This window comes from Prunus avium, chromosome 6 (genome assembly GCF_965620075.1).
Source record: "Prunus avium chromosome 6, drPruAviu1.hap1.1, whole genome shotgun sequence".
Lineage (NCBI taxonomy): Eukaryota > Viridiplantae > Streptophyta > Magnoliopsida > Rosales > Rosaceae > Prunus > Prunus avium.
Window position 1 is genome coordinate 26518109 of NC_142289.1, and position 10095 is coordinate 26528203.

The 10095-nt window shown below is 37.1% G+C and overlaps 1 protein-coding gene and 1 pseudogene across 1 annotated transcript; both read right to left on the reverse strand.

The window, feature by feature from the left end:
• Positions 1–970: 970 nt before the first annotated feature.
• On the reverse strand, positions 971–5540 carry LOC110765053 (uncharacterized). Its single transcript, XM_021968103.2, has 4 exons — positions 5171–5540; positions 3158–3414; positions 2353–2804; positions 971–1627 (listed from the first exon to the last, which is right to left on the reverse strand). Exons 1-4 carry the CDS (start codon positions 5284–5286, stop codon positions 1355–1357), a joined length of 1098 nt encoding a protein of 365 aa, XP_021823795.2. The 5' UTR covers positions 5287–5540; the 3' UTR covers positions 971–1354.
• Positions 5541–6435: 895 nt separating this feature from the next.
• Positions 6436–7913, reverse strand: LOC110746897 (uncharacterized; annotated as a pseudogene).
• Positions 7914–10095: the final 2182 nt, after the last annotated feature.

Sequence of the window (10095 nt, forward strand, 5' to 3'; positions counted from 1 at the left end):
AAGAGAGATAGTAAAAGGATTGAAAAGACAAGTACAACATAAAGGGAAATTTGCTGCCAGGGACCGCGGGAGAGAATAAAGTGGTTAAGTAGTACAACGTTCCCAGTATCTGAGTGCCAGCTGGCCTGCAAGTGAACTAGGTGGTAAAAGATACTTTGAGAACGAAGTTTCTTCATCTAGCTTAATATATGTATGCATGATTAAAGTTTATTGATTTAGGTCGTTTAGTTGGTTAAGTTCTTTCATCTTCATCTATATAGGTAAATGTTTGAAATTCCCAGACTCCCAATGTTTATTGTAAACCCCCTTTGAGGGATTGAGAGGGAATAACTAACTATAGTTGTAATTTTGACCCTAGAAGAAAAAAGAAGAAAAACTATACTTGTAATAGGTATACCCTTGAATTGTATTATTGGTTTATTTTGGTATGCGTCAATCTTTTTTGTCTGGCCGCATTGCTCCGGGATTTTTAGTTGACATGTTAGACTATAAAATAATTTTGTTCAAACAATATGAAGAAATTTGAGAATGTATGTAAGTTGTTAGAGTGCATATGAATGTATGTAGCCTTACAAATGTTTGATCAAATGCCTCAATGAAGTTGATAGACCTCCCAGTCGATATCATCCTTGAAATCCTTTCAAAAGTGGCCACAAAATCACTGTTTGGTTTGCATTGTGCCTCTAAGACCTTGTGTAGGCTAGTCAGATTATACAAAATTTGTCCTAGGGCTCTTCAATTGATGAAGTACTACAAAATATTGCTACTACCAATGCAGATCGTACTCTACACTTGATCAATTGGAAAGGATCCAAGGACATTGTGGATGGTCGTCCAAAAAAAAAAAGGACATTGTGGATGGTTTTTCAATAACAAAAGCTACTTTAATGAGTTGGTCCTGTATTCAAATTTTCCCTCGCTCAAATGGCATAACAAATGACAAATTGACTCGTTCATATCAGAACAAATATGAAATATTAAAGATTTAATTGTTATTGAAAAAAAGAAGAAGACAATCTCTCAAATATACATGCACCAAACCAAAACCAAAGAATATAAATATAAACACAAAATCCACAAACAAATAATACATGCATATTTAGACTTCAACCGTGATAAGACGGTTCAAAATTTACTATTTGTTTAGCTCATTGATTTATCCTTACCAAGATCTATCTGTATGTACAGATACATTTGCACATGATGTTATGGATGCCGCCAACTGTGTTGATTGTAAGGTGAAGTCAACGAGCTGCCCTTCCACAAACACACGCACGGAGGCGCGCAAGTAACACATGCAATACACATACGCATATATGTATGCTGTAAAAGAAGAATCCATATACACACCAAATTAATCATGTACGGGATGAGGTTCTAGGCCCAGCTGCTTCCTTGTCTTTCCCACAAAAAGATCTTTAGATTTGATCAGTCCTGGAATGCGTCCACTAATGGTTGTCAATGGGAACTGTGCAACCCCATGTTTCCTCCCAAGTGAAACAAGTGCCATTACTGAGTGAGGTTCATAAGTAGCCAGTTTACTTTCTTTTGCACCTGCTAGCAATAGCTTTAAGTTCTTTGCAGCCACCAAAGCCTGTTTTTGTGCCAAATACCCTTGTTTGATTTCCTGTGATGTTTGCACACAGCAAATGCATTAGATTTGCTTCTGATGCGTAGCCATTCCACAGACCAACATAATACTTCTCAAATTAAAATCCATATAATCAAACATACTATTTATTTTTCCTTTTTCTTTTTCCCCCTTTATTTGTGTGCAAGAGATATATCAGAATACAAGCGATCTAACTATAAGCATAAGGCATCATTGAGCAGATTGATCACAGAGATTGAATATTATCTAGCTCTTCCTTTTTCGCCCCTTGAAGGGGCACTTGCTGCTCAAATTATGCAGATTGAATATGGAAAATAGACTACTTGAAAGGAATGGCATGAAGCTAGCAACACTTGATGTTTACACTAAGATCTCACCCAAAACAATCAGAACAGCAGGAGGTAGAGACCACTTTTTGGAACTCGTGATCCACAGGTTATTTCAAAACACAAATCTTAACACACACTTTATGAACTCGATTATATTACATTAAATAATTAAACTATTTTAATCAAGAAAGGACAAGTTATCATCACTATGTTAATAAATCTAAACTCAGGTTAGAATGAGATAATAATGACTCATAGCATAAAGTATACTCTAGTGTTTCAAAAGTAAAAGCCCGACTTCCCAACTTCCCTTAATAAAAAATGATTTGTTACTTTTATGCTAGATTTATCGAAACAAACTATCCTAGCAACTAAAGAATCTCATATAACAAGGTTGCAGCTAGCACTCACAGGAATATTAGTAATGTCTCCAATTGCAAAGATGTTCTTTCGACCTTTGACTCTCAGATTCTCATCAACCATCAACCTCCCATTAACATCCATGCTATTCTCTAACGCTGTTTCTTTGAGCCATGCTGAACCCAGACGTTTCCCTGTGCACAGAAAATGACAATCTGCTTCAAACGTTCCCCCCTCTGAAGTTCGATATGTTTTGCTTCCTTCTGAGATATTATTTAAACTGACTGATTGCTCCAATATCACCTCAACTCTCCTTGATTTCAACCAATTCAGAGTCTTGTTTGCAGCTTTTGGTCCAATGAATTCCAGCAACCTTGATCCAGTGTGCACCAGAGTAACTTTCTTATCTGGATAATCAACAGCAATTTCTCCAGCAAGTTCTACACCAGTTGGGCCTCCTCCAACAATTAGAATTGAATTAGCTGATCTTATCTTTTGATTCTCTGCGAATGGAGAGATTAATGTTAAGTCAAGCACAATTAACAAAAGAACAGGATAAGGATATGCATAACATTAAATGTTATTATTACAAGTTCTTAACAAATCAGTTAATAAACGCAAATATTCTAGATTCAATTAACTGTGAATTGTGATTCTTTTAATTAGAAAATTCATCTTTTAACGCTGGTACATGAGTTTTATGGCTCAAAGTTCTGTGTCAAATATTAATTGGAATGCTAGGCCATCTGAGATATTGTCACCCTCCTTTGAAATATATGCAATCTGCCTTCTCAGCACTCTGTTTGGAAGTTCACAAAAGGGAAAGACATGTTTGGATTACAGTTTAGTTCCTTACCTTCTTGGAATTGACCAAGTCTCTCGGTCTTAGTTTTGGGAACACGATCTGCGTGACCAGTGGCAATGACAAGATAGTCATAGGGAATCAGACGTCCCGTTGCAGTCAGCACTTCAGTGTCCGAGACATTGATTGCTCTGGATGCAATAATTTGGCCATTGGTGAGGTAATCTCTATGGTTGATCACTGATCTCTCCGCAAATGATGGCTCCACCATGGCTCTTAAGCTTGCCCATGGAATCTCAAAATATTCCTTCCTGATTTCAAATTTGTTTTCACTTAGACACAGAGATGATAAAGTTCTAGAGAAGTAAAGTTCTACAATATGTCATTTTTGACAACTACAACCATAAGCAGTTCAGAATTACTAACAATGCTTCTCTTATGGTCAAGAATGAACTTACAGGGATAAAACAGAGAGAGAGAGAGAGAGAGAGAGAGAGAGAGAGAGAGAGAGAGAGAGTGGTTTTTGGTTAGAAAAGTGGAATTCCACTATGTTTCTATGGTTTTCGTGTATGCATGATTTTTAACTTATTTTCTTGCCAACTATATGGATTAGCTGCAACCCACCTAGCCAGCTAGGATGAGTTATATGCCCAGCAAAGTCAATTACCTGATATCATGTTCATGTTTAAAATTCCTATGTCCAAAAGACAGTACATACCATTTAAATGTCACAAGTGAGAAACTTCTTTTACACTCTCACTATCGAGCTTGGAGAAGGGAGAAGGGAGAAGGGATGGTTCTAGGTTAACGGCAGGCCAGCTTTAACTTTAAGGTATATCCTATGAGTATGGGTTAACTTAAAAAAATGAATTAAGGAATCATTCATGTCTAGATTATTCAAGACAAGGGGTTAACTGGATTGAGTGGATGATGCATACGCTTTAAGTGAACAGCTTTCTAATTGATGCTTTCAAATGGTAACTAAATCAGAACGTCAAAACTACCAAAGCGAAAGAGTTCTGAATAGAAGTGAGCTGATTCCCAGCCAATAGAAATAAATTTAGAAACTAGCATGTGCATTATCCAGTGAACTTAACCTTCTGTACAAGCACGCGCCGGACACATGCGCATGCACGGGTGCACACACACTCACACACACATTCACAGAACATCATAGAGATTGCTTAGAGTTACACCCTATCCTCACCCTAAATTATTGAACTTGATTAAATTCCTTCTCAATCCCTTCATATGTACCAGGGAAGATAGACAAGTATAGATTAACCACCTTGACCACAACCAAATGCAGAGCCTACAATCAACTTTTAATACCCTAACCAAATTCAATACCTTCAATTGTGTTCTTTTGGGTTCTACTGGAAATAGTTATTAAAAAACAAGGCACACAGAAGGATCTGCGCAAGGTACTCCACACTTTGCATTCCTTCAAAAATTGAAAACCAGATTGACTGCAATGTGGCTGAGTCTATATTGTTAGCTTTCAATTCTCACACAGCTACAAATCACTTTTACTTATATGCACACAAGCACAAATACAAATAGTATTGCTGTCCACAAGTCAAAAATACTACAGCAATTAATTTCAATTCTCCTAGTCCAGTAACTCAGGAGATCCAAGGACCAAAGAAATAACATATGGATGCAAATTACATGGGTTGAGGACATATTCCATGTTTCGAACCTTTTGCTTAAACTAAACAACATGATCACTATGAGACTAGAATACCTTCTATATCAGGGAACCCAAAAGTTGTTCTTTCCTAACCTACCAGATGCAGAGGCTGTAATTAGATTTCATCAGCAATCTATGATATACCATATCTTTGAATTAAATCGGAAATAGACCAAAAAAAGTATAAACCCATAAAGAGCATTTTGGTTTCTGTAGTTTAAATGGTCAAATATGCAAACAATAGAAGAAAGAAAAACTTAAGCCTCAGATTGCGACATCTGCTAAACAAACTGAAAAAAAAAAAAATCAACTTCAATTATTCAACAGAAGGGCATTCAGCTATGAGTGTAAGAGAGAGGGGGAGAGACGCATACTCATCAATGAGAGTGAAATCAGCAAGGAATTGGAGAGATTTGGCAAGAAGAGAGCCAGCAACACCCCCTCCTATGACCACCACTTTTTTTCTCTCTCTTCCCAATGCCAACTCCATCTTCTTCTCAATCAAAGGCTCCAAATATGATCAGTTCTGGTCCTAATTACAGACCACCAGAAGCAGCAGAGCTAAATAAGCAGAAATGAATTGAAGGGTCAATGGAATTCAACAAAATTGTAAACTGTGATTGGCCAGCTAGTCCTCCTCAGGTTGAAAGAAGCAGGTAGTTTCAGGGAAGTCTTTCTCCTGCGCCAGCCAAGAACAAGTCTTTGTAGAACAGCTTGCACAGCAATTAAAGTTATGAATCGTGTAGTTTTCAACTTCCTCCCTGTACTTGTTTTCCGACCAAAAAATAAAGGTTTTTTTATCACAAATAGTTGCTAAGGTTTACGAAATTGTCACAAATAGTCCTTAAGTTTTTTTATATGATATTATCAGTCCTTAATATTAGGATTTTTGATCACAAATGATCCATGCCGTTACAAATTCTGTTAAGTGTGACGTGGAAGATAATTAGAGCTCATATGTCCAAGTACATCGTGACATATGGATTAAATTAAATAAATATTTTTTTAATAATAAAAATCCATGTTTTTCTGCAACTTCCCATGCCCTCCCTCTACTCAGTCTCTCTACCTCGATGTCCTCTCTCTCCTCCCTCTAGCCTCTCTCTTTCCCTCTTCCCTCTCCCTTTGTTCTCTCTCCCCCTCTGCTCTCCCTCTCTCCTCCCTCTACTCCCCCTCTCCCTTAAACATACAGTCCAAAAGTTAATTAGCTTTCTTTTTTTTTTTTAATGGAAAAATTATATCAAAAGTTTGTTTGATATAAATGATTAAGCCATTCTGTGCAAAAGAATCTTCAGAAGATTCCTTTTTTCACTAGCCAAATGATTAACAGACAATAAATAGTTTTTTACTAAGAAAAATTCTTTGCAGACAGCAAATTTACTATCAAAATCTCATTCTCCTTGATGACTTCTTCCACGCATGTTCAACTAAATAATGCTTATAGGTCACAGCTTAAAAAGATATCGACTATTTTATTGGTTGCAGCAGAGGGGGAGAGAGGGGGGCATAGGGTGGAGACAGGCTAGTGGCGGACCCAGACTTTCGTTCATCTGGGGGCTTAAAAAAATTCAACCAATATATAATCAAACAAAAAATATTTCAAACTTTGAATATTAATAGCATTGTCTAATAAGTAAATTTACAATTGTCCTCGACGATTTTTCAGATTCTGAAAACGTTGCATAATAAGCTCATTATCAATATTATTAAATATGTCTTTTTCAAGATATACTACCAAGCAATCATTCATCCATTGGTCTCCCATTCGATTACGCATTCTGTTCTTCACGATGTTCATAGCAGAGAATGCCATTTCTACTGAAGCTGTTGCAACTGGAAGTGTTAACGCCAATTTAATGAGAAGATAAACTAGTGGATATGCCTTGTCCTTTTTTGTCTCAACTAATTTTTTTGCAAGAGCAGCAATACCTTGTAATTCTGAAAAGTTGGTGTTGGAATGCATATCATCAATATAAGTTTGAAGTTGATCTTTAAGTACCTCAAGTTCTTGTGTAGAAAAATCATTCAAGTAAAGTTGAGTAAGCCGAATGAGCTTTTTCTTATCAAAAGAAGAAAATGAATCATTTGGACTCAAGCATGCCAAGCAAAGTAACAACTCAGTGTTGGCCTCATTGAAACGACTATTCAGCTCTTGGAGTTGCAAAGCTATCACTTCATAGAAAAAATCAACACGATAATAATGCATATTTGGACCGTTGCGTCGTGACCTCCCTCGAGCTAGAAACATATCACCCATGTTAGGAACATCAATACTTTGATTCCTCCAAAAAAACAAAAACTTCCTCCAACAAAGAATCCCATCCATTCTCCCTCATCTTCTGGAATTGTTGCTTACATAATTCAACTAAATCCATGGCATTCACAATATCTTGTTCATCCCTCTGTAAGGCTTGTGATAATGCATTTGTGATTCCAAGTATATTCCTCATCAAATGCAAACTGAATACAAAATCAAATGATTGCACTAATCCTAGCAGTACAAATGCCTCATGTTTTTTTTTATATCAACAGTCAATCTATCATTTGCAATTTCATCAAGCACATCAATTGTAGATGAGAACATGGTAATAAAGTTTATCAATGTACCATAATATGAGCCCCAACGTGTATCACATGAGCGCTTAATCTTTGTTGCTTGATTTAAACCTTTCCCACTAGAAAGCTCCCCATTAGTCAGTGCTTCAACTACTTTGAGAGCCTGCTTATCCCGAAGAATGTCACGACGCTTCGATGGTGCTCCAACAATATTTACCACATTAGAAACTAAGGTGAAGAAAGCACCTATGAGGCTTTGTTTTTTTTTTGCCAAACCCACAATAGCCAACTGAAGTTGATGTGCAAAACAGTGAACATAGTAAGTATACTCATTCTCCCTCATAATAAGTGTCTTCAGACCATTGAACTCTCCACTCATATTACTGGCTCCATCATAACCTTGACCTCGTAATCTGCACATACTCAATTTATGTCTAGAAAAAATAATGCATCAATACTTGCTTTAAGTGACTTAGCTGTGGTACTTGTAACATGTTCAATACCTAAGAACTGTTCAATCACACATCCTTTCTTGTCTACATAACGAAACATAACAACCATCTGCTCTTTTACTGATACATCACGAGATTCATCAACTGTTGCGTAGATACAGCTGCACCAAAGTGGATTCAGTTGCATCCTCAACTTGTGATACTCGCAAGTGCACGAGCCGTTGGTAGTTTAGCATATGTAAGTGCGAGGTCGATTCCACAGGGATTGGTGATTGAATGATCCAACTCAGTTTTCCTACAAAACATAAATGAAAACAAAAGAAACAAAACAAGAAGAAAGAATGTACATTAAGAAAAATAAATTACAACTTGGAGAACATTAAAGAGAGCATTTGAGGAAGAAAGGAGAAGTGTTTGGGAAAAGTGGTTAAGGACATGGAGGCTTTTTGGAGAAGAAAGTAGAAGTAGAGAATTGTTTGAGAAAGTGTTTGGAGAATTTGATGAAGAAAGTGTTTGGAAACTTAGAGGATTTTGGAAGAGAAGGTTTGAGAACATTGGGAATTTGGAAGAGAAAGTGTTTGGGACATGTTTGAGAGCATGGAGAACTTTGAAGGAGAATAGAGAAGTGTTTGGAGAATTTAGAAGAAGAGAAGGGAGAAGAAAGTGTTTGAGAGCTTTGAGGATTAGAAGAAGAGAAGAGAGATGTGTTTGAGAAATTTGGAGAATTTGATGAAGGAATGTGGAGAAGTGTTTGAAGAACATGGAGACTTGAAGAAGAGAATATTGGAAGAGTAAGGAAAGTGGTGTTTGGGAACTTTGTGGATTTTGGAAGAGAAAGTGTTTGGAAAATTGGAGAATGTTTGAGAACTTTGGAACGGAAAGAAAGGTGTTTGTGAAGTGTTTGAGACATGGAGATGTTTGGAAGAGAAGGGAAATGTGTTTGGGAAATTTGGAGAAGGGAGGAGAAGTGTTTGAGTAGTTTAGAGAATTTGATGAAGGATGGGAGAAGTGTTTGAGAATTTAGAAGAAAGAAAATTTAGTAGAATGATCTCATTACAACAATTGAGAACTACAAAGGGAAACTAAGAGAATTTGAGGGAGAGAAGGGAAGGGAGCTCTAGAGAAGTGCTTGAGAGCTCCCCCCCTTGGGGTGTTATTACAAGCTTAGAGAACTTCCCTATTTATAGGCCTAGGGGAAGTGAAAATCAGAATTCAATAAGACTAATGCATACAACACTTGAATTATAAAATCTGAAATGGTTGATGCACTTGTATTAGAAAATCTGAAATGGGTGATGCACTTGTATTAGAAAATCTTGAATTGGTTGATGCACTTCACCACTAAATCCCACCAGCAGCCCTAGCTCATCTTCATGTCACCATGACCAAGCTTCCAACCAGAAATGATAGCTCATACCTAGCTCACCATGACCAAGCATCCAACCAGCACATGCTGAGGTCAACATGACCAGCAACTTCAAGGGCTTACAACTTGGGCTTCTATTAATCAAATTAGGACTTTAAGCACTCTAAATTGAAGTTCAGAATGTCTTCTTTCCAGCCATATGTTATTTGGGCCAATCCAAGGTCGGAGGAAGAAGTTAAGGCCGAAACAAATTGCTAACTCATTTTCCGCGCTGATAAGATCCATCCTGAGCATGGTTCTGTGTTTGCTAGGTAAAGGACTCCAGATTTATCCAATGGGGCTTCATTTTGGATATGTTATAGTACACACCAATTGGAGCAACTTTCATGAAGAATGTGGCCTCATCCGAGCTATGTAGGTTGCTGAAACAAAGCTTGCAATATGACCTACGGAACTGGACTGGCAGGGGGCTGTAGCCATAATGAATTTGTCTTTAAGCTCTTCATCAATTCATCCAAATTAGGCCTTAACATGCTTGAATTGCATGAATTATGTTCTCCAAAGCCATCATTGTTACCTAAAGCTCAATTAACTGAAAGATAAACACAAAAAGGATTAAAAGCACAAGTTTAACTCAAAAACATAACCAAATCATAAGCTAGAAGGGTAAGAAATAATATACAATTTTGAACCGATCAAATACCCCCAAACCTAGATTTTGCTAGTCCTCGAGCAAAACAACACAAAACAAAGTTAAAAACAAAACTAGAAGTTAACTAAACCACTTTCGTAGGTAACTCGATTGCATTTAGCATATGCAACAAGCCTTTAAACCTCTAGGCATCCCTAGTAGGAGGAGTTGTGTCTCCTGAGGGTTTAACAGATACGATACCCACAAACGTTTTACTGACTCTGTAAAACAAAG

Bases quoted from the DNA above. Each gene is read 5' to 3' on its own strand.
- LOC110765053 (XM_021968103.2), bottom strand. From the start codon at position 5,286: ATGGAGTTGGCATTGGGAAGAGAGAGAAAAAAAGTGGTGGTCATAGGA. The intron at 3,415-5,170 runs GTATGCGTCTCT...ATTTGAAATCAG, and splicing joins GATTTCACTCTCATTGATGA to GAAGGAATATTTTGAGATTC. The intron at 2,805-3,157 runs GTAAGGAACTAA...CTCCATTCGCAG, and splicing joins ACTTGGTCAATTCCAAGAAG to AGAATCAAAAGATAAGATCA.